At 51.8% G+C, this 24348-nt stretch overlaps 2 protein-coding genes across 2 annotated transcripts in view; one reads left to right on the top strand and one right to left on the bottom strand.

The window, feature by feature from the left end:
• Positions 1-391: 391 nt before the first annotated feature.
• On the top strand, positions 392-24205 carry ATP1B1 (ATPase Na+/K+ transporting subunit beta 1). The gene is made up of 6 exons (XM_027046299.2): positions 392-963; positions 5471-5599; positions 17121-17276; positions 18978-19162; positions 21721-21801; positions 22766-24205. Exons 1-6 carry the CDS (start codon positions 867-869, stop codon positions 23027-23029), a joined length of 912 nt encoding a protein of 303 aa, XP_026902100.1. The 5' UTR covers positions 392-866; the 3' UTR covers positions 23030-24205.
• NME7 (NME/NM23 family member 7) overlaps positions 23859-24348 on the bottom strand; it is a 255908-nt gene continuing 255418 nt past the window's right edge. Inside the window, exon 12 of the mRNA XM_015062301.3 lies at positions 23859-24302. Coding sequence (XP_014917787.2) covers positions 24270-24302 — 33 coding nt within the window. The 3' untranslated portion in view covers positions 23859-24269. The remainder of the gene's footprint in view (positions 24303-24348) is intronic.

Genomic DNA, 24348 nt, shown 5'->3' with positions numbered 1-24348 from the left:
AGGCGGGCGGCAGGGACTCGATCAGGACAGCTTGGACCGGGGTCCCCGGGCGTCTGCGGGCCGCCGGGCGACGCAGGTGCCCCGCGCCTCACTACGGCAGAGGAGGGCGTGCGTCCAACCGCGAGCGAGGAAGGGGCTGCGCAAGGCCGCCTGCGCGCGCGTCTTTTTCCCTCCGCCCCTCGCGCCCCAGGGCCCCAGCCCTCCCCGTTCGCGGCCGCGGCTCCTTTGTGCCGTCCCCGCGCCCGCCCCTTCGGGCCCTAGGCCCCGCCTCCTCCGCGCCCGCGATTGGCCAGCCGGGCCGCTAGTGGGCGGGGCCCCGGGCCGCCCCGGCGCGGTATATAGTAAAGGTAGGGCTCGCGCCCTGAGCCAATTTCTCGGCTCGTGGCGGGCGCGCGGAGGCCGTGCCGCGGTCCGTTTGTCCGTCCTTCCCTCTGACTTTCTCCTGCCCCCACTGCCTGTCTCTGCAGAGGTCACCGGAGGCGGGGGCCGAGCACGCGCGCGGCCCCAGTGGCAGCGGGAGCGGCAGCTGCGGCTTCGCTGAGCCCCCGAACCCCCAAGGGCAAGAGGAGCGCGTGGCGGACCAAAGAGAGCCCGCGAGCGGCCGTGCGCCCACCAATAGGTGCGGGGCTCGGAGCCGCCCAGCCTGCGCGGCCCCTCCCTCCGCCCCCGCCGCCGCCTCCCCCTCCTCCCGCTCCTGCCTCTGCCCCTCCGGCGCGCGTCTGGCACTCGGAGAGCCGCAGCGGCAGCGGCGGGTGCAGCTTGCGGAGAGCCGGGCCGGGGCCGCCGACCAGCAGCCGGGGAGGACGCCGGGGCGCGCGCCGCACTCACCCACCCTCAGCCCCCGCGGCAGCCGCTGACCCGCCACCATGGCCCGCGGAAAAGCCAAGGAGGAGGGCAGCTGGAAGAAATTCATCTGGAACTCGGAGAAGAAGGAGTTTCTGGGCAGGACCGGCGGCAGCTGGTGTAAGTACGGCGTCCGCGGCTCTCCCCGCCACGGTGCCTTCCCCGGCCCGGGCGGCGCATCCCTGCGCAGGCTCTGCGGACCTTTCTCAGGTCTCGCGCCGCCCAGGGTGGAGCGGGGTCGGCGGCGGACGCCGCTCCGGGCGCGCGGGCCTGGGCTTGTCATCCGGTGCGGAATGCGGGGCCCCCCAGGATGGGCGCGGGGGTGGGGGCGGGAGCGCGCGGGGCAGAAGGTGCTACGGAATGCCACGGTCTTTTCTTGGTAATTTGCAATCTGTCCGAGCTTCGCGCGAGCCCTCCCCTCCTGGGAATGGTCAGGCCCTGGGAGACTAGGTTTGGCTGTCCCCGTAGACAATGTCCCAAGTCCTAAAAATTGAGATTTGAGGCGGCGAGAGAACCTCACGATGGTAACCGGGTCGGATGCAGGCGAGCTTGTGTGTTACAGCAGTTTTCTAGTCTAAATATGTACCTCAAAAGGCGCGACGGGGGTGGGGCGGGGGGCGCAGAACCCATCCACATTGCAGTATTTCTTGGCTGTGCCCAGACTTTACCCCAGTGACCTCCCCTGGAGTCATTACAGCCCAGAAGTGGCCCAGGAAGCCCCGAAACAAGTCTGGATGTTTTCAGTGTCTGCACACACAGATGCGGAATTAGTAGGTTGGGTTGATCACCGTGAAAGGTTAGTGTAAGAAATAAACGGCATAGAGAGAGGCAGATGCAGCCCACCTTACAAGATTTGGGGCAGCCTGTTGCTTGACTGGATGGACTTTTTTTTCTTTTTTTTTTTTTTTTTTGCCCCTCGTTGAAAATTAGATACCTTGTTTTCCGCCTCCCTCCACCGGAAGGGTGACATTTTTTTTTAAAGGTCATTTTGAAGGGCAGAGTTGTAGGCAAATGCAGAAGAGTCGTGACTGCAGAAGGGAGAGAAGAAGGGAACTCCCCCCCCCCCCCCTCCTGCATCACTGCCCCCTCCTTCTGGAGGATCATCATCACCACCACCACCACCACCACCACAGCTGCAGCCACTGAGGGTGTGCTGGCTAGGGGCTGATGCGGTGTTCCTGATTGGGAGGATCTGTGGCCATCACAGGAGAATGAGTCAGGGAAACCGTGCTTGGCTGACATTTTGAATTGGAAGAAGCTAGATGTATGATTTTTGCAAAGAAGAAAAAAAAATACGCAGCCTGTCGTGGGTCTCTCTTGGCTGAAAAGCAAAGGGTTAATAATGCATCACACTTCAAGGTTAGTCAAGGTGAAACCGCATTCCAAGGTATTACAAGGAAGCAGCATAGGTATTCTGAGTCATGGTAGACGTAGGTCTTTAAAGTGAGGGCCTTTAGCTTGTGTTTTTTATTTTATTTTATGTTGGAGGAGGCTGTGTTCTTCAGTGGGATTATTGCCATGGTTTCTCTGGCATAAAGATAGCTCACTGTTTTCTCAACATAGAAGGGAAAACCTGAAGAACTCGGGGTGTGTGGGGGGTGACCAGCTCCCTGCCAGGGTGATCTAGCCGTTCCTCACTTGAGTGAGGCCTCGGGGGTGCACTGCGGAATGGGGCCCCCTTCTCCCCGACGCACTGGAGGCTCCAGCCCTGGCAGGTGGACCCCAGCCTTGTTGTGGGTCAGGGGCTGCCTGGGACTCCGGGCATATTGTGAAATTTGTTTGCCCCTCTTGTAAAATAGATTTCTTTCCTCATTCCAGTTCCAGAATAATATTTGCTTTAGAAGGTAAGGCAGGATGGGCAGACTTGTTCTTTAAGCTGACATTTAATGGGGCAGCACCTCCCATGTGTGAGAGAAAATGGGTGCACACGCGTGTGTGTATTAATTTTGGCGTCTCGACCCCACGTCCAGCAAGGTGCCAAGACGCTGATTTATGAATGCAGGCGCCGGGATTCCTGTCTCTGCCCGTCTCATCTTAGCTTCTGTTTTCCAAGGTACAGGTGCTGGGCTAAAAATTCAGTTTGGGTTTTGCACTCGTTTGTCTCTTCTTTGGCAACGTAAGAAACGACAGACCCTCTCGTAGCAGAGACAGTGGCGGCAGTCGCTGTCCCCTGTGGACAAAATGCTACCTTTCCAGCACTGGGCCCAACATGGATGCCCTTGGGACGAGGGCAGGTCGCCCTTGGCTCGGCTTTGCTTATAGGTAGATTTTCACCAAGATGGACGCAGGAGCCTTGCCTGTCACCTGCTGGAGAAATGGCAGCATGCAAATCACCTGCGGTTTCCACCTTTTCATTAAGTTAATGCAGGCATTGGTAGGTTTTTATTATGTTTACCGCTGGGCCCAAAAGGAGATGCCAGTCTCCTTTTGCCCGTGACCCTTTGAAGGGTACTCATTCTTTTTCTAACTGGGAAATCTCTACGTTACTTGTATTTTTTTTTTTTTTTTTTTTTTAAAGAAGACACATTGCTTAAGAGGGGAAAATGCCTGTAAAACTTCCCTTCTGTGTCACCCTGGCCAGTTGGTACAATCTGTCTAGCTTTTCTTTTTGAGCAGCCCTGGTCACCTGCGTGCTGGTGAGCCCCCCGCATGGGCCCCCCAGACGTTCACGTTCCTCTAACCAGGTGACCTTGGTTCACAGCCGTAACTGGGGAGATTTTTGCTAAGTGACATCTTGGAGCAAAAGAGAAAAATCCCTCGCTTCTCTCAGGGTATGCTGTGGAAAAGAAGGGAAAGGCTGGATCTTCGTCAGCTTCATCAGTGTGCCTGCAAAAGGACTGATTTTCCCAGGGCTCTGTTTGTATTTTCAGTTGCAGCCACAATTAGGTACCTTCTTAAGTAAGTCATTAGAGTTAGGTGTGTGGAGTCCGAGGAATGAGCATTAAAAATGGCTCCAGTTGTTGGGAGAGCTCAGTGGAGTTAAGCTAAGAGCACCGAGACGAGGTGGGGGGCCACAGAAAAAGCGGCTGCAACAGCTCCTTGCTGACCATGTATACCAGCTCTCGCACCTCTTAGGAGCTCGTTCGCTGGAAAATTTTCCAGATCTCTTGACGTCACAGCCTTACCATTTGCCTACTGCTGCTTGGATACAGAATGCAGCATTTAACCCTTGTCCTGCCGGGAGGCAGTGATTGAGCCGGGCAGCTGTGGCTCCGGATCATATAGTCTTTCCGCTTTTCTTACCTTTTGCTTGTGGCCTGGCCTTTTCCCCTTTTTTTCCTTCTTTTTTTTTTTTTTTTCCCTGATAGAGGAGAAAAAGGGTAACGATTAAACACTTTGGTCTTAGGTGCGTTTGGCTTGGATTGTTTTACTAACACTCCAGCATGATTTTCCCGAACCATGTACTTGCTGGTTGGAAGGCTGGGCTTTGAAATGCAGGTCAAGGGCAACGTGGCTACCTCCTGTTACAGTGTGCCCACTCTTCCCCTCCATCCCTCCGCCTCTTCTTTTCTACGAGGCTTTTGTTCTGTTTTGTTCTGGACTTTTGCCCGAGGACCCCAGCATTCACCGCCTGAGATCTGGAGGTTTTGAGAAGTAACCCGAGGCTCCTTCGCGCAGTCCTGTTTCGGACTCGGTAACCTTCCGGCTCGCCTGCTCCCATTCCTGCGTTCAAGGCGAGTCGTTGGCCGGCTCGGGGCTGCCAGGAGATGCCTAGTACAGCCTGTTACTATGTGGCTAATCGGGGAGATAATCCTCGTAAACCAGTAACTGATAGCCTCGTTCCCGTCTGTGGGCTTCGTGCTGTTTTGCTTCTTGTGTTTTTGCTTTTGCAGCCAGCTCAGCCTGTGTCCTGCTGTCCTGCTAGCTGTGGGAAAAAGAAAATGCAGCTCGTCGAGCCAGTCAGTATCCCGGGTCCAGGCAGAATATGGAATAAAAATATGCTTGCCGTTTTTACTACAGGGTTTTTCCTTTTTTTGCCCCTCCTCCTTGCTTGGCGCCCCTGAAGGAAAACACAGTGTGTTTAGTCCGTCATACACATCAAGAGGTGGGGAGACAGAAAAGCGCAGAAGAGCTTCATGCGGTTTCTCGGCATTCGTTGCCCCATCCCAGCAGAAAAACTTGCAGGCGTTCGAATGTTTGGAGAAGCCGCAGAGCCTGGATTGTAGTTTCAAAATGTCAAGGGATAAGCAAGGAAAGAAAACCTACGTCTCTAAGGGAGTATAGTGTCATATTTGAGATGCATTGCATAAGCACACAGACATGGCCCTAGATTTTATTGGTGATCTTCATGAACAGTTTTTTATTGAGGCAGAAAGATTATTTGCTGTAAATAATCTCAGTTCTAGCAGAACATTCCTCTTACCCTTACCTACCCCCAACACACACACACACACACACACACACACACACACACACTCTGTAACGGAGGGCTGCCTGTCTGTTTTTACCCTACCGTGGGGGGTGGGGGGGTAGTATGGTCCACTCTGGATCAGTGTCAGAAAAGGAAACTCCAAAGACAGGCTGGAGGGGAAGGCAGGAAGGAAGTCCCTTCATCTCCGAGGTTAGCCTTTCATTCTGCGGGTGTGACTGTCTCACAGCCTTCTGTTTCTGTCTGTCCTCCTTGCAGTTAAGATCCTTCTGTTCTACGTGATCTTTTATGGCTGCCTGGCTGGCATCTTCATCGGAACCATCCAAGTGATGCTGCTTACCATCAGCGAATTCCAGCCCACATACCAGGACCGGGTGGCCCCCCCAGGTAATGCGAATACGTTCAGCTCTTCCACGGGAAAGACGGGTGCCACATTTTCACGCAAGAAAACATTTTTCTGAAAATTGTCTGTTAACGCGCTGGTAGACCGAGCCTGGTTTGACAGGAAAACGCAGAACTGCTCAGTGTTGTGGCCAGGCCTCCTGCCCGCATTGCAGACACAGCTCCGGGGCTCCCCCGCGTCTTCCCAGCTCTGCAGTGAGGGGTGAAGAGCCTCCCCCCCCCGCCCGCCCCCAAGCTTGCACCCTCCCCAGCTGCGGGACTCCTGATGAGGCCGCGACCTCCCCCACTGCCCAGCAGGTCAGTTAGCGGGGTCACTACACGGCCCTTCAGGCTCAGGCGCATTTTTCACTTTGAGGGGACTGCGACTCCGATAAATCCTTTAAAAAAAATCACTTCAGCTCCTGTTTAGCAAGACGAAGTTAGTTTTAGGGATGATGAGAAGCTCGGAAGTGGCCAGTTACCCAGAGGGACAGGAGCCACGGCTTCAGGAGTCCATTCTCCCACCTGCTGTTGACTTAGCTTGACCTTGAACAACTCACTTCTCTGTGTTTGTACCTGCTTGTTCAGTAGGAGTCTTACTACTTGGCTGTCTAGACCCACTTTGCAGTTTCACTGTCTCCTTTAGCTGTGACCTGGGAGCTGTGCACAGCCGTCACCGTGCCCTGGGGAGGCCCACTGCCCATATGCCTGATGCTGGCAGGAAGACCAGACAGGAGGGCGACCACAAACCCGACCGTGCTCACTGGCTCTTCTCAAATTCATTGTCGGGAGGACCCAGAGACAGGAAATGTTGCGCAGTTTCCGGGTTCTTGCGTTATAAATGACCTTGAGGCTGCCACTGGGGGGGGGGGGGGGGGTGGCGATGACGTGTCCCCTCTCCATTTTCCCTGGCAAGTGTTTAGTAACAGCTGCATTAGGTGACAGTCTGGAGGCCGTCTTGATGGCCCTGAGCAGCCTTGGTCAAGTGTGGGAAGTTTGTTGCAAACTTCTTGTGCCCATCTCCTTCTTGGGGTGTGAAGGATTCCAAGGAAGATCTCCAGAACACGGAGGTGGCCAGCACCAAGTCAAATAGTCGTCTGCTATTAGAAAACCATAGACATGGCCAGATCTAGATCTAGGGGATTTTGGAAGCGGGGGGGGGGGGGGGGAGGGAACCAATCGTGTAAGTAATATAAAGCAACTTGAATCTGCTTGATAATCCACAATTTCCAGCAACTGTTTCCCAAAATCGGTAGGTGAGTGGAAAGGCTGAAGCAGAAGCACTGGCGTGCACAGAGAAATGTAGGATCTTTACAGGTTGTATGCCGGCTTTTGGGACAGGAAGGCATGGCATGTCCCCTCCTGGTGGGATTTTTATGGTAGCATCAGCAAGCGTCATATAAATTTGTGCAGACCCTTATTTTTCTTTTATTTCTGTAAGCCCTTGGAAAGCGGTCCTTTGATTACGATGCTACTTTATAATTGTTCTCCAACTGAAAGCTGCAGGTTGACTCCAAAGCCAAGCATTTAATTTCCTAGCCTTAAAAAAAACGCTCCTTGTCTGTATAAACCGTGGGGAGTCAGCCTCCTAATAAAAGTAAACCTTTTCTTCACGTTCTGTGCAGAAAGGGTGATTTCACTTTCAAAAAGAAAAGGCTAAAAGTGCCAGACCTTTTAAGCGGGGACCTGCCAATGACCTTGCCTCGCAAATCTGGTCGAGGTGCTCGGTCCTTGCCCTCTTTCCCCACCTCCCTCCCCCTCCTTCAGCCCCTTCCTAAAAGGCACGTTCTTCGTCCCTATATTTAGTGTCCTCAGCAGTCGGGCTGACCTGACAGGCCGTCGCCTCTCCAGAGCACTGCTGGTGTCTCATTGTGGAAATATGCGTTCCCGTTCTTTGGCCCGAGTCATAGGAAAAGTGCTTCCTTGGATCCCCTTCTTCCCTGACCTGCTGCCTGGGCCCTTCATCTTCGTAATTTCTTTTCCTCATCCACCACCTTGCCAGGAGCGTCTAGGCCCAGCCCTTTTTACCGTCACCTTCCCGAGGGACATGACACTCGTTTGAAAATGATAGTGGCCTTGGAGCAGGGAGGCCAGGTGGGCAGAGCCCTTGGTGGCGAGAAGTGCATCCCGGACCATCGTGCGTGCTCCGAGGGGCCCCAACGGGACCCTCCCCTCCCCCTGGCATCTGTCGGAGCAGAGCTCAAGAATTTGTTTCTGACAGGCTGTTCCTTTGGTCTGCAGACCGAACACGCTGCGGAAGAATGCCCCGGCGATCTTTCGGCTTCAGTGTTGGTAGCTCCAAGCTTCCATTATCGTGAAAGTTGTAGATTTCACGAACCCCGCATGCTTAAGTCAAACGAAGCTAGTGAGTGGGAAAGACTTGGTACATCACTTAAAGATTTACGGACTTATCGATGCTATTATTAGCTGTGTCAGAGGCAGGAGCACAGAGCCCGCCTGACTCACTCTGAGCGTGAGCACGCCTCGCTACCTTGTAACTAGATCTCGTCTAAGTAACACGTGCGATCCTGGCCCGATGAAAGGGTGATGAAGGGTGGCAATGGTGCGGGACATTTGGGTTTGACTGTAATGTTGGCTAAGCTGATAGGCCGAACGTGAAAGTCTCAGAGGGGGGACCAAGGTACAGAATGGAGGTGAAATTTAAGGAGAAAAAAGGATAGCGTGCTGTTCCTGGGCCTGAGCGATGGTGGCCCTTCGTGCCTGGGACCCTCCTTACAGAGTCGTCGTGTTGCTCTGGGATAATGGAACGGGTCGCCCCCACGGCCTGGAGGGCACACAGGGAGAGCTTCAGCTGCCATACGAGGTTGAAATACACCGAATTGTTCTGTGAGTCAGAAATGGTTGATTATTGGCCATTTGACATCGCTTGACCTAAATACGAGAGCAGCCTCAAGTTCATAAGCCACGGTACAGGTTTCCACTGTCAAGCTGACCTGAGAAGGAAAAGCAGGAACTTTGAAGGTGGACACAGTCCCCACCATTCCGTGCCCTACTTCATCTCACTGAGCCTCAGTTGTCTCATCTGTAAAATGGGACTCCTACTCTGTGAGGATTTAATAAGTGTATGTAAAGTGAATGGGACCTTCTAGTGGCCAGCCTCATGGCATGAAACAAAGGGTAGTTATTAGCAGCCACTTCTGTTCTTGCACTGGAGGCAGCGGTTTCCTTTCAGGTACTGAATTCAGTATTTCTAGACTGAGCTCTGGGTGACCCCTCAGGGATGCTTTGTCCACACTGGTTTCACGAAGTGAACAGCATCTTGGCTCTCCACGAAAAGCGTTTGGGAGAAATTGGATTAGGAAACCTGCTGAAAGGTTTTTTTAAGTAAATCGAAGTGACCTTGTATTTGTTCTGTACTCCAGCCGCTGCCTTCAAAATACCCACGCTGGCCGGGTCGGCCCTGCCATGCTTTTCTCCCTGGGAGACCCTCTCGGGAAGTCCCCACCGGTGGCTGGTGGCATCCCCTCACTGTGTTCCCTGCCAGACCTGGAGAGGACGGGGCCTGCACCTGCCCACGCTCCCGACCCCGGTCCCCCACGTGGCCCCCCACGCCCCTTGCTGCCTGCCGGGCCGCTATCCTGGAAGAGTCCCCTCCTCCACCCACCCGCCCCTCCCCCAGCTCCGCTCCCGGAGTCACAGGGGAATGAAGTGCAGGTCACGGTCTGGGGAGATTCCCAGCCACCCTGCTTCCTGGTAAGCAGGTGTGTGATCCTGTTCTTCCTCTCCAGCTCGTGGGGACGGCTTTTCTTTTTGTTTTGAAGTGGAGATAGGGGATGCCGAAAGAACTATTAACAGGTGCCACGGTACCCAGAATGGGTGGGAGAGAGCGGGGGGGGGGGGGGGGGGGGTGGTGCAGCCCAGGCCACACTGGCACCCCCTGCAGTTGTGATTTCGTTTGGACCGTGAGAGGGAACAGGGCGCTGTAGTGCAGATCTCAGCGTAATGAAGCAGAATTCTTGAGGAATCATGACATCAGTCTGCTTATTTTTCTCAAACTCCGAATTTCAAGGGGGAGAATTGGAAACACGTGGCTTCCTTATACTTTGGGTGAATTGCTGTTTCAAAGTGCCAATAGAGTGGCTTTAAAGTCTGTGTGTCTGTCTGTCTGTTGCTGTCTCCATCAGATCCTCTTGAGTTGTAATCTGGGAGCCGACACGACAAATGTACGGGGTCCCCCGGCCTGGCCGCCTCTCACGTTCTCCCTCCTTCTCTCCTCCCTCCCTCAGATGGATCCTGCCAACTTGCCCCCAGAGTTTGGGGCTCTTGATGAGCTGGCATTGGTGGCAGTTGAGATTTCCAGAAGCTACTGTCCAGATCCTTAGTTTGGGCACAGTTTGGGTTTAGGGCAGCAAACTCCAGACTCTCATTCTTCAGAGTGTCCCCGCCTCACCGTTAGGCCTCAACAGCCCACCTGCCTGTGCCCTTCTTCGTTTCTAAAGACCAAGATACAACTAATAAGTGAGCTCTTGGGTACACAGGATGCCTGACGATTAACTTAAAAATGTTCTTGGAGCCACAGAAAAATGAGCCTCACTCTGGGTGCTCATTTTAGACTAGTGAGCAGAGCGGTGACCTCTGACAAACAGGACCAGGCAACAAATTCCGTGGAGGGATAACGGGGGAAAAATGCTGAATCCGTGCAATTTCATTTAGAGCTTTTGTGCCGGGCGCACTCTGTTGTGGAAGGAGCACCAGCCTCACGGTGCCTGCGGTGACATCGGATGGGCTGGGCTGCTCAGGGCGTTTATTCTAGTAATCTCGCGACCCCAGGGCCCATCCCACACAGGCCGCGAGGGAAGTTGGGGAGACAAAGGAGAGTGTAGGGATGTCTATCATCTACGGGCTTCCGATCAGCAAAGTGTGTCCTTTCCCACGTGCGTGCATGAATGGACATCATCAGATACGTTGGATATCTTACTTCAGGTCATTGGCCACTTGGCGAACGTTACGTTTCGTATCTAGACGAGTCAAATCTGCTACATATGCTTGTTCTTCAGCTCGGTCTTCACCAGAAAAGCTTAATGTAAAATAGTAGGGTTTGGCTATTTGTTTACATTTTGTCTGTCTATATTTTCCCATTATAAAAGGTGGTATCTTTTATTAGGAAGAAGCACAATTATGAGCTATAAAATATCAAAGACAGGTCCCTATGAAATTAGTTGTGCTTCCAAGGTCCCCTGAACTAAATAATGCTCTCTCTGTTCACCTGAAAGTGAACATAGGACCGTAGGTTAAGAGTCTGATGATAAAGGGTGATTCCAGAAGTGCAGGAGGGCTTTCCACCAAAGCGTGTGGCATTTAGCTTAGACGGGAGGAGAGATTTCCTCACGCCAGGCGTTGTTGAACATCCAGGCAGGCTCTAGAGAAAATCCAACAATTCTTCTTTAAAAGACTTTTCAAAGGGAGCAAATTCTCTGGCCTCTGGGAGGGTGTTGATGTGACTGTGGCTGACCCCAGGTCGTAGTCAAAAGCTGAGCCTACGTAGAAGGCGAGGCCAAGGCTGCTAGTTTCCAGAAAGCACAGAGGCACCTTTTTTCCTGTGCCCTCCCTGAATTTTGTTAGGTAAATCGATACTTACCTTGCAGACATTAAAAAAAAAAAAAATCAAATGTTGAAGGGGGAAGATGGTGTGTGTGCATGTGTGCGTATGGATACATGTCCAGGTTCTGTACAACATCATACCCCCAGTTTTTTAAAATTCCAAATCACTCATCAGCTTGGAATGTGCAGGAGATAAATGGTATGCACGAACCGTGTGCACGGCTACATTTGTGTTTCTTTGCCTTGTGTGCCCTCATTAGTCACCATGGGTGCCCTCCTGGAGGTTTCTGTGGAAAATGATGCCTATTTAGAGCTCTCGGTCTGGTGACTGTGGGGTGTATTAAATGACTGGTCCAGGCAGCTGTGCTTCCGGATTCACTGGAATAACGGTTCACAAGGCTACAATGGCCATATTCTAGTTTAAATGCTTCAAACTCACAAGTTAGATTGAGGAATTCATACACTTGCTACATTATAAACCTACTTGGAAACAAAAATAATTCTTGCTGGAAAGCCTTTCTCTTCTCGTTTCTTTTACTTGCTAGTCCCCCACCCCACACCCCCCACCTCCTGCTATGAACACCTACTAAAGCCAAAAACTGAATGTTCTCCCGATTTGTTGCTCAAGAGACGAGGAACCAACGAAAGGCAAGTGTAGCTCTGGAAAGCAACTGCAAAGCCAAAGAGTAGTTGTTGTTTTAACTCCCAACTCTTATGTAAAGCTAACGTGCTCATTAAAAAACCAAATATGAAAATTTCACATAGGCAAGTTATTCTTTCAGTCCTTCTAGGTGGCTTTGTCACATAACAAGCAAAATGTAATTTAAGGCAAACGGCCCCATCAGGGCAAAGCCGTATAAAACTCAGCATGGTCAATGTCAATTCAAGTTCAGAACACTGGCGAGGCAAAAGGTTGTATCTGTTTCCTGGAATATCATTTGAGACCACAAGCCAGTGATTGGGTGTTCTGCTATCTTTGGCCTCTGGGAGTTACCACTGGAAACAAAGCTCATCCTTGTCTAAAGTTCTGACTAACAACCTGAAGGGGTGGCCAGCGTGGAGTAAAGTATCCAGTCTAGTGTGAACACAACTAATGAGAATACCGGTCGGCAAGGTGGGATTCACGTGGCCCTTGGAGGGTGTCCGTGAAATCTTTGGACTCCAGATAACGAAGTTGCCAAATTCGATCGCGTTTCTTTCTTTTTTTCCCATGAGTCTGATAATGTAAAGTGAATGATTTAAAGGGTTTCGATGCCAGGTCAAGGGTCTTTTCATTTGTCTCTTGTGTGGATCTAATTGCTGTAGAGAAATTACTTTTGAATAGCGGAATTTTCCTAATGGTTTGGAGAAGATCCCATCAGAGACCTCTCCTAATTAAGATCACCCAGAACAGAATAGGCGAGGGGATTGATGTCCGAGAGATTCCAGGAAAAGAACTTCTCAGGCCAGAAAGCTGTGGATGAAGAAAAGGGGAGGCAGAGCTGGTGGGGGATGGAGTGAGACCTTGCCCAGCCTCGGAGGTGGGGTGGGGGGTGTGAGAGCAGACACTGGATCGTGCCCCCACTTGACTGTATGTGCTCCATAGACGAGGGGTTAGAGAGAGGAACTGATCGCCTGATCCAAATCATGGATGCTTCTTTTCTGGAAGCGACCTTTAGATCAGAAGTTGGGTATCTTAAAAGGATGGTCACTAAAGCTTAGGGCAGTTACACCTTCAAGATCCTTCGGAAACTCCAAAGGGAGACTTTAGCCTACAAAAGACAGGAAGGCATGGCTGAGCTGCCTGGGGTCGGTCTGTCACTGCTGGCCTCCCTCTCCCCCAAGGCTGTGGTATCCCTTCACGTGGAAAGGACAGGGCAGTGACTTTGGCTCAAGGTCTGACCCAGCTGGGCACGTCACAGGATTGTAAGACCCTGTGCTTAACTATTTTACCTCTTGGTTTCTCGGCCTCACAGTCGCCGATTTTTCACGCATTTTCGAGCTGTGTCTCTCACACGGTAACGCACAAGCTCCGTGGGGCTTAGATGTGAGCCACACTTACCGAAGGATTCGAGCTCTTGGGCGGAAGTTGGTAGGATTCCGTTACGTGATATTCACGATTTCTCCTTGGCCCTGTCTAGAGACACACGAGGCCGGGTGCGTACAGCTTTACTGGGCCCGCGACGCCCCTGGGTGTGCAGTAATAATGTCCGCCGTTTCCGCAAATTCGACGCTTAACCACAGAGGTGCTTACTGATGGGAATCACTGGTGTTTGTCTCTGGCTGAGCGTGAACTTCGCCTTGGCCATGGGTCCCAGGCTCCTGAAAGATGCACTTACTAGCTGTGCCCATTTGCTCGTAAGATCCCGGAGCACTGAGTCAGGATGGCTGATGCTTTGGGGTCTCACGCGCATCACCCGGCCTCTTCGAATAGCGGAGACCTTGGACTTGGCAGCACGAGGGTGTGAGAAGCACTCTGTGTAAAGCCACCGTCTGTCCCCGCGGTCCTTCTGCCTCTGGGAGATCCGAGGAGCACGTCACCCAGTCCCGGAGATGGCACCTTGCCCTGTGACTGGCCCCGGGAAGGGGGACCGCAGAAGGGGGCGGGACAACCGGCGCTGGACGCCCCTCGTGATTAAGTCTTGACGTGTACTGTCAACGTGCCCTTCGAGGTTCACCTTCCTCCTTTAAAGCCCCCGAGTGAGACTCTCCAGATCTCTGCCGGGCTCGCTGACCACCTGTCAGCATTTTGAGTTTTGCCTCGTCAGCCGCTCTGCCGAGGGACCGCGGCCTGCACCGTTGTCCCTTATTGCTCAGCCGGCGGCCCCTTCCCCACCACCACCTTCCCGAAGGTTAGGGGAGAGCCTGCCTTCTTTCTGATAACTGATCTCTTCGCCCTTCTCTCTGCCCCGTCTCCTGCCTTCTCCCCAAGCCTGGAAACGCCGTGTACCCTGCACGTGCAGATGGTTTCTGTTTGCCCTCCCGCCCCGTCACACGCTGCCCCTGACGTGGATGTCAGTAGACCTGTGGGACGCGGGACAGAGGGGAAGGCGTGTGCCTCTGTCTTCTGGCTGCCGGGCTCTCCCGGGGCCTCAAGGCGTCGGTGCCCGTCAGGCCGCATTCTCTGCCGACTGCGGGGTTATTCCAGGAAAAACACCCCGTCCTCCGGGGTTCTGGTGAACCTCTGGCCTTGGGCCTAACCCTGCACTTCTACGAGTCCAGGCTGGTCCCCTCCATTGAAAGGTCCGGTTTCTAAGTCCAACCAGGAATGCCTCCCCCTCCCCGGCCTTGCGCATTTTAGTGGGGCGTCCGTCCTACTGACCACACTCTGTCAGGCATGAGATCCCAGCGGAAGCTTCCACTCACATTTTATTTTATTTTATTTTATTTTATTTTATTTTAATTTAATTTTTGCAGGTATGTGCCATTTAAAAACCATTTTTTTTAATGTTTATTTATTTTTGAGACAGAGCATGAGCAGGGAGAGGGGCAGAGAGAGAGGGAGACACAGAATCCGAAGCAGGCTCCAGGCTCCAAGCTGTCAGCACAGAGCCTGACTCAGGGCTCGAACTCACGAGCCGTGAGATCGTGACCTGAGCCGAAGTCGGACGCTCAACCGGCTGAGCCACCCGGGCGCCCCTTCTGCCACTTTTTATCATATTGTCTCTGTGCTACAGATGGTCACCGCTTAATGTAGGAAAAGGTGGATTTAAATCGCGCTAGTCATGCAAACATATTTCTGGGGTTTGCAAGAACCTAAAAAAATATATTTTTAATTGTAGCATTCGCTGTTTACTTTTAACTGATGACTGTTGGGTGAGCAAATCCCGATACTTTTCCTTGGACTCTTCTCCATAGCTGTTGTCAGCTCTCCACCCCCCTGGATTCTTCAGGTCCCGCGTTGTCCTCTCTGAGCTGATGGCTCGTGTCACTTATGAAGTCATTGGTCTCGGGCAGCCCCACACGTTTCCCGTCTTCATCCGTAGTTTTTCCATTCTTCTAGGGAAGTGCAGGCATGGAAGAACTTGCCCCCTGAGCTGCGCCTCCCCCGGTATTTAAGCATTTCTGAAGCTGGGAGCCACCCATAGTCACTAGAAACAATAGCAGCCGTCGAGCCCAGCCCCTGCCTGTCCTCCCGCCTCGCAGATGGCGCTGCTAAATAGTTCCTGTTCTCTCATCTTCGTCGTGCCTGTGTCACGATCACCACTCTCCGGTTCTAACTCCCCAGAGCCACGGTTCTCAAACCAAGAGGCTTAAGGATCCTTCAGGCTCGTTAGCGCAGAGGTTGTGACTTGGCAGGTCTGGCGTGGAGCCTGTGGGGCTGCAGGTTTGACCAGCCCCCGGGGTGACATGAGGTGGCACGTTGGGGGTGTTGTGCCCAACACAAAGAGGGTGGGTCTGGGGTCTGGAGCCAGGATTAGAATAGGATTGTCAGGTTTAGCAAACAAAATACGGGACACCCAATTAAATTTGGTCATCAGGTAAACCACGAGTCGATTTTTATAGAAGTGTGTCCTAAATATTACATGGGACATAACTTTTTTTTTTTAACGTTCGTTTTGAGAGAGGGAGAGCTCACGCGCATGTGTGTGCACGCATGTGAGTGGGGGAGGGGCTGGGAGAGGGAGAGGGAGAGTCCCAAGCAGCCTCCTCACTGACAAAAAGGGGCTCAATCCCACGAACTGGAGATGATGAACTGAGCTGACGTTAAGAGCCCGTCCCTTAGCTGACCGAGCCACCCTGGTGCCCCGTGGGACATACTTCTATAAAAGTCAATTGATGGTTTATCTGAAATTCAAATTTAACCAGGCATCTTGCATTTTATCTGGTGATGCAATTGTGCTAGAAACCAGGGATTGAAGGGCGCCCAGGTGGCTCAGTCAGTTGAGTGTCTGACTTTTGATTCCGACTCAGGTCATGATCGTGGCTTCAACCCTTGCATCGGGCTCCTTGCTGACAGTGCAGAGCCTGCTTCAGATTCTCTCTTCTTCTCTCTCTCAAAATAAACTTAAAAAAAAAAAAAAAAAAGGCAGTGGATTGAGTCACCACCCATTGCCCCTGTCTATAGTGGTTTGTAGTATTATTCAAATACCTATCTAGAAATCTTGTGATGGCAGAGGCTTTTGAAAATTAAAGACTAAAAGGTTGGTTAAGGGGCACCTGGGTGGCTCAGTCAGTTAAGCATCCGACTTCGGTTCAGGTCATGATCTCACGGTCTGTGAGTTCGAGCCCCACATCGGGCTCTGTGCTGACAGCTCAGAGCCCGGAGCCTGCTTCGGATTCTGTGTCTCCTCTCTCTGCCCCTCCCGTTCGCGCGCTCTCTCTCTCTCTCTCTCAAAAATAAACATTAAAAAAAATTTTTTAAATACATGGTTGGTTAAAAGAGTGAAAATCCAGGGAGGGTAATTATACTTCGAATTTTTACCACTGGCCCTTGACTTGCTCAGAATACCCACTTGCTTTTGGAATGGAAAGCAAGGATGGCAACTGCGCGTAAATGCCAAGTTCGTCCAATTTGGGTTAAAAGATGCACAGAAATACTCCGTTGAGTAGTCTGGAGTCTTGGTAGAGTTTGGGGTGGTCATCTGTTCCTTACAAGAAGGAGTCAAAGACCTCTGTGCTCAAAGGCTTGCTCGCAGTCAGGGAAACGAGCTTCCTGCTCGACGTGCGAGCTGGGTATGCGTCTTGTTGACCACGAGCATGTGGGACTGTTGGCCACATAAGGATTCTGGAGTGCTGCATACTCAGCACTCAGTGTTGCTGAGGAAGTAAAATGATCTAGGATAGCAAGACGCCGTCACTGGTACTCAGGTACTTAATCTAAGTGCCACAGAAGTGATTTGACAAGAGAGGCAAGAATTTAACCTGTTCTTTTTAGTAGGTGCGATGAGTGAAGGATGGTTCGTACGTTGTGAACCTGCTTTGGGATTATCTTGGCTGACTGCCTTCTTACTAACAGTTTTCTGTGTTTTTCTACCTGGTCTAGGATTAACACAGATTCCTCAGATCCAAAAGACTGAAATTTCCTTTCGCCCGAACGACCCCAAGAGCTATGAGGCATATGTGCTCAACATAGTTAGGTTCCTGGAGAAGTACAAAGATTCAGCCCAGAAGGATGAAATGATTTTTGAAGATTGTGGCAGTAAGTAGACTTATCTTGGACGTTTGTGGTTGGTTCATTCTTACTTCCCATTTCTATTTGTTATCTAACAATCGCAAGATCGACTCTTGAAGTAATTCAGTGATGGAACCCTGGCCATGTTGAGAGGGCACTGTTTTCTTTTTTTGTTTTTTTGTTTTAAAGTGAGAAGACTTTATGGTTTAGGCTTGGATGCAATGGAGAAACAATGTAGCTTCAAGTATTAACGATTATCAGCATTTGAAAAGCATCTTATTTTAAAAACACTCCAGGCACCCCTCTGACTCACAGACCACAATTACAGTTACGGTTCTCTTACACCCATTGATTTCGAGGGGCACGATTGTTTATATTTCCCGATTTCTGCCTCGGCCCCCAGGGCCTTCTCTTGCGATGGCTCTTTGACATAATTGGCCGTAACTACACTGATACGGATAGAGGATGATGTCTGGCCAGGGTAGAGGCCTTCCTAGACCCTGCTGGGGGTGGCTGGTGCAGTACGTCTCCGGTAGCCGAGCATTTGGATGAGGAAATGACCGATGAATGGCGAAGGGTGGCTCTTGGTTTCATTAAGCCACTGGCCGGAATACACTGCCTGGCGTGTGCATTATCCAGCCGTGTTTTCGTACCCACTTAGACGGGATGTCCGTCTGAGTTACGAGGTGGTGCCTGTCCTTCCTGTCCTGCCAACACCAGCTCCTTATGGGGCAAACGGTCACGTTAAGGCATCCGGAAGAGAGTAATTTAAAAGAAACATTTTCACTACCTTTTTCCTTAAGGACTGAAAGGGGGTTTTCGTCTCACTTTGCGGTAACTCAAAGGCCTGTATGTTAAAGGCCTGTATGAAAGATCATTAGGGTGAATCACTTCACTGCAGGTGGACTGAGTTGAGGCACTTGACCGTTTGAAAGAAAAAGAGTTAACTTGTGACCTTAGAAATACATACAAATTTTGGCGTTTGCATCGGTTTCCCGTAGGATGCTTTTGTACTAACTCTGAATCCTCTATTTCGTGCGCTCTCTCTCTGGCTTTGTTACGGGCTGTGAATAAAAAATACTACAATTTCTCAGCTGAACAAATGCCAGGAAGAAGTCCCAGCTTGAACAAGCAAACATTGGAAAAAAAAAAAAAATTTGTTTTTAAACCTTGAACAGTGGCGAAAAGGAAGAAAAGAATTCTTTCCTTACCGTTTCACCTGCTAATTAGGGGCACGGACAGCGGCTTAGCCGTGGCCGGGCAGCTGTGACCAGAAGCCTCCCAGTTCTGAAAATTACTGATGCTCCTTTTCATTTGTGCTCTAATTGTAATGTCCCTGTTCATGAGCTCAGTGATGTTGACCTGTGTCAGTGAGGCTGACGGGTGATCGGGTTTCCTTTCAGTCTCCTCACTAGCTGAGTCACCCGTTATTTAAAGGAAGAGACACATGGCCACAGACCACACATCACGCCCCGATCATCAAAGCCCCGTGAAGCCATGACGCGGGGTCATTTACCAGCAATTGCTTTGGGTAAAAGACGTTTCCCGTGTCTGTGAGACCAGAGGTGGTTTGCTGGGAATCCGCGCCTTCATTCAGGCCGAGCACTAAATGCAGACCGGCCCGGTCTTGATGGGTCGTCGTGACCAGGAGGGACCCTCTCCGCTTCCTTTCTCGGGGGCACCGAGGGAGTCGTTGGTTTGTTGTAAGCACGGTGTTTGCGTTTTCAGATGTGCCCAGCGAAATCAAGGAACGGGGAGAATTCAACAACGAACGGGGAGAGCGGAAAGTGTGCAGGTTCAAGCTCGAGTGGTTGGGAAATTGCTCCGGAATAAACGATGAGACTTACGGCTACAAAGAGGGCAAACCGTGTGTCCTCATAAAGCTCAACCGAGTTCTGGGCTTCAAACCTAAGGCAAGTAATGTTTGAAGTCATAGAACTTGAGCCGTTTTCATTTGGGCAGAGCATCTAATAGGCGTGAGGAGAGCATAGAAAGAAGGGTTAGTCTCCTCAGTGGCGACTGTCTTGCTTTTCTTGCTTTCTTTCCCTTCCTTCCTTCCTTCCTTCCTTCCTTCCTTCCTTCCTTCCTTTCTTTCCTTCTTTCCTTCTTCTTTCCTTCTTTCCTTCTTTCCTTCTGCCTTCCTTCCTTCTTTCCTTTCTTTCTTTCCTTTTTCTTTCTTTCTTTCTTTCTTTCTTTCTTTCTTTCTTTCTTTCTTTCTTTCTTTCTCTTCCCTCCCTCCTTTCCTTCCTTCCTTTCTTTCCTTTCTCTCTCTTTCTCTCTCTCTCTCTCTCTCTCTTCCTTCCTTCCTTCCATCCTTTTTATTTCTTTTTTTTGGGGGGGGGTAGTGAATGAGAATGAGATTTCACTGCAAAACAAGAAGCTGGACACCATTCAGACTGAACTCTGATAACCGTGGTGTTGGCCTTGGATACTGTTGCAGCTTCGAGTGGGTAAACGGGACTTGAGGCCACTGAAATAATGGCACCTTGCCATCGTTCGCCGTGAGGTGGGGCGATAGTTGACTCTTTAAAAGAAGGGAAAGTGTGTTGGTGTTATCTCTGCTCTTCTAAAACTGGTTATTTCACTCTGTCCTTCAGCTCAGGGGAAATAGAGCTGCGCTTTTCCCTTCGGTGAGGCTGCTCTCCGTAGCTCTCCCGCATCCACCCTCGGGGGGGGGGGGGGGGCACTGCCCTTCCATGCAGGGTTCTCAATTGTTAATATTTAAGAAAAATTTGGTTTTAAGTTTACTTATTTTTGAGACAGAACACGAGCGGGTGGAGGTGCAGAGAGCAAGGGAGAGAGAGAATCCCAAGCAGGCTCCACGCTGGCAGCCTGGAGCCCGATGTGGGGCTCAAACTCCCAAACCGTGAGATCGTGACCTGAGCCGAGACCAGGAGTCGGGTGCTCAGGTGCCCCGAGTTTTTAATTCTGATAGGAGTTGACTGCGGGGTGCTGAGTAACATGAGAAAAACCTAACTTCACTTCCGGACCCTGGCTCTCTCGTTCGTTCGCTTTCTGCTCTATGCCATTACTTTGTGGCCACGATGCTTGCTGCTCCCGAGTCGTATTTACAAAAAGAAAACCGAGGCCGAGATGAGAAGTTGTAACTGAACCGAGTGGGGCGCCTCAAACTCCTTTACCGCCTCCGGAGGGTGTGTGGGATGGACGGTTGCCCGGCTGGCCGACGCGACGGCCCTGCCGCCACGGAAGCTGGCGCACCTCGCTCCCGACAGAACTTCAGTCTTCTTTGTACTGGAGTTAGGATGTGATGGAGGAGAGACGGTGAGAAGCGTCCCGTCACACTTCCGGCTGGGGTGCATCCGCCAGGGAGCTCTTCGCCTAGCCCAACCGGCTGTTTCGCCACGAACGGGATTGGTGCGGTGGCCCGAGGGGAGGACGCCTCTTTCTGTCCTGTCCTGCTTGTCTCTGGTCTCCACCCGCTGCCACCCTCTAATTCATCACCCCTTTTTGTCGTTAGGAATTCTTCTTGTCAGAGGGTGCGGTACCCCAGGGTGTCCTCGAGGTGCCTGTTGCCTCGCCCTCAGAGGGGTACGTTCTGGCAACTTCTTTATCAACGAGCGTTTGCTCTTCGTGTCTTCAACGGTCGTGGTGTTGCTGGCCGAAAGGTCCGGGGAGTCCGATCTAGATGGTCGGTTTCTTGTGTTCTACAACAAAGAGCATCAAAAACAGTAGTTCTCTAGTGATTCGCAGAATTGCCCCTTTTGTCTTCAGTTAGGCTGTGTATGTGTTACGTCTCCTGTCGAGACTCCCGTCCTGACCTTGGTCGAGCAAGCAGGTGGCTGTCTTCGGGGAACGATGCTCATCACACCTCTCCTGAGGTGGCTTGGGGCCGGGGCTGTAGGAGGGAGCGCTCTAGACGGTTCCTCGCGGCAGGGATGTTCAGAGTGTACTCTGGGCCCCTTCAGGGGGTTCGCGCCTTCACAAGACCCTTCACGCGGGGCCCAGCTGCCTTTACCCGTTTTCATATAGGACTTGACAGAAAGAGTTGGAAATGCTCCTTAAATGGCAGCGCGTCTCCCAGAGAGTCAAGGGGAAAAACAAAAGCCGAAAAAAACACCTGCTTGAGGGAGCCGGGTGGCGTGATTTATTCACGGGGTAGGAGGAAAGCCCAAGTTTCATCAAAACAAATGTCAACCAACCTTTCCGTCCAATTATTATGACCTTCTTAATGAGGAATATTAGTGCCGGGTTGGCCTTTATTTTCCAGCGTCCTTGAGGAACGCTTGTCACCCTGGGTTACGCTGGGAGCTCCGCGTGGCGCCGGGCCGCGTCGCAGCCTTGCTGTGGCCTCGCGGAACGCGGGCACGGACTTGTGTTTTGCGCTTTGTTACTGGAGTTGACTCTTCATGCCCCATGGGTGCCCGTTTGTGCTCCAGGCCCCCTTGGGTTTTTCAGAAGTCGTGGGAACTGATTCACAGACTCGTTGACCGGCGTGGGTTTGTATTTTTAGCCTCCCAAGAATGAGTCGTCGGAGGCGTACCCAGTGATGAAGTATAATCCCTACGTCCTGCCCGTCCAGTGCACCGGCAAGGTAAGGGGGCGCCTAGTTACCAAAGGGGGGTGGGAGGGGAGACCGGGTGGGACCGTCGTCCGTTAGAGGTGCAACTTGGACGGGGGAAGCCAGGCCTGTCGCTTCCGGGCACGGGCCTCGATCGAGCCGTAGCGGCGCGGGGTAGACTGTCTGAGAGAAAGCGGTAACAAGACTCAGACCGTACGTGGGTTTCTCCACGAGAACAAGAAACTGAATTACCGCGGTCGAATCAGCCAGAATCTTGGTTTACGGGACCGAGAGGTGAACCAGCCCACACGGGGCCTCTCTGGCCCCGGTGGCGTGTGGCACGTTCGAGGCCGGCTTTTTGTTTCGTTTCGTTTCAGACGGTTTCCCATTAAAAAAATGTGTTTTGGGCTTTTCTGGAAAAAAAACAAGGAAAGCTGTAACAGCGCGTGCTCCCTTTAGACCTGAAAATAGGCTCCTGCCGGATGGATCGCTTACAGAGAGGGCAGACTGAGGAAGGGGGGTGTCTGGGAACAGCCCCATTTTATGGCCACACCGAGAAAGCAGATGGACGCCGAGAGAGTGAGAGGCGGTTACCGAGCCCCTCGGGGAGGAGACCCCTGAAGCGCCATCCACTGGGCGACCACCGGTGGCATTCTGACTCTCGGTGGCAGGTCCCTTTCTCGGGGTGCGGGCTCTGGAGACCTGCTTCGTTGGCCTTTGCCGCGGTTTCCTCCCTTGCACCGCGAGAATAGGCTCTTTTTGCGACCGCTCCCGCGGCTGCCGGGGAGCAGGCCGTGCGCGTGCGCGGCCTCCCCTCGGGTCGCGAGGCGGGCGTGTCTTCGGTGGCCGAGGTTCCCCCGCCTCCCGGGGAGGCTGGAGCAGGCGCTTCGGGACGGGACGGGGCTGGCGGCCCCCGGGGCGGCAGTTTGCGCGCCGCTCCGTGGGATCCCGCGTCGCGGCCGCGACCCGTTACAACCTGTGCCCCTCTGGTTTTCAGCGAGACGAAGACAAGGACAGAGTTGGGAACGTGGAGTACTTCGGCCTGGGCGGCTACGCCGGCTTCCCCCTGCAGTACTACCCCTACTACGGCAAGCTGCTGCAGCCCAAGTACCTGCAGCCCCTGCTGGCCGTGCAGTTCACCAACCTGACCATGGACACTGAGATCCGCATCGAGTGCAAGGCGTTCGGTGAGAACATCGGGTACAGCGAGAAGGACCGTTTCCAGGGACGCTTTGATGTAAAGATTGAAGTTAAGAGCTGATCGCAAGCACAGATCCTTCCCACTAGCCATTTAAAACAGTTAAAGATACAAAAACAAACACCTACTAGTCTTGAATAAACTGTCATACGTATGGGACCTACACTTAATCTCTCTGCTTTACACTAGCTTTCTGCATTTAATAGGTTAGAATGTAAATTTAAAGTGTAGCAATAGCAACAAAATATTTATTCTACTGTAAATGACAAAAGGAGAATACAAATTGAGCCTTGGGACGTGCCCATTTTTACTGTAAATTATGATTCCATTACTGACCCGTAGTAAGCAGTGTTTCTGGCCCCTAAGTATTGCCGCCTCGTGTGTTTGATTTCGTGTATGGTACCATAGGTGCACCTGGTCGTTTTTCAAGCCATGTTTTCTCGTATCTGTTTTCTACTTTCTGTGAGCGAGGTTTGCCGTCCACGGTGTAAATACTCAACGGGAATAAAACTGGCATGGTACTTTTTTTTTCTTTGTTCTTTCGGGTTTGGCTCTTTCGGAGGCAACGGCCCATCGGTGAGCAGTTTTAACACACTCCATACATAGTCTCTCTCCCTGTGGTGTCGGGTCTTTTTCTTTCTTTGTGTTTTGTTTGTTTTCCTGGGGGGGGGGGGGTGGGGGGGCTGTCGTGGGGGAACTGCCCTTGAAATTTTAAGTGACGCTACAGAAAACACGAAACGGTGATGGGTTGTGTCGTGCTTTGTACCGGATGCCGTCTTGCCATTCTCCCCTTGTCCTCCAGGATGTTCTGAAGCCGCGTATGAGACCTGGATCGCCTGTCGCTTTGGCAAAGTGACAGGACTCATTCATTCGCTTTGGACATTTTCTCTTACTTTCCTTTTTTCCTTTCTCTGGAGGCATCACACGCTGGTGCTGTGTCTTTATGAATGTTTTAACCATTTTCATGGTGGAAGAATTTTATATTTATGCAGTTGTACAATTTTATTTTTTTCTGCAAGAAAAAGTGTAATGTATGAAATAAACCAAAGTCACTTGTTTGAAAATAAATCTTTATTTTGGACTTTATAAAAAGCAATGCAGTACCCCATAGACCGGTGTTAAATGTTGTCTACAGTGCAAAATCCATGTTCTAACATCTATAATAATCGCCAGGAGTACAGTGTTGATCTTGTATTCAGTCAGGTTAAAACAATGGACAATAAAAGAATGAACACGTTCCTCCTGTGCCTGATTCGGTCTTGTCTGACTGCCCCAGCCTGTGTCTTCTTTGCTTCCTCTACTGCTAGTTATCCAGGATCCTGAAGAAGTACTGAACCTGAAAGACAAAGACACGTGAACGCGTTCGTTAGTTCGCACGGGAA

The sequence above is a fragment of the Acinonyx jubatus genome, chromosome E4 (assembly GCF_027475565.1).
Source record: "Acinonyx jubatus isolate Ajub_Pintada_27869175 chromosome E4, VMU_Ajub_asm_v1.0, whole genome shotgun sequence".
In the NCBI taxonomy this organism is placed as follows: Eukaryota; Metazoa; Chordata; class Mammalia; order Carnivora; family Felidae; genus Acinonyx; species Acinonyx jubatus.
This window is presented reverse-complemented; position numbering and strand designations above follow the sequence as displayed.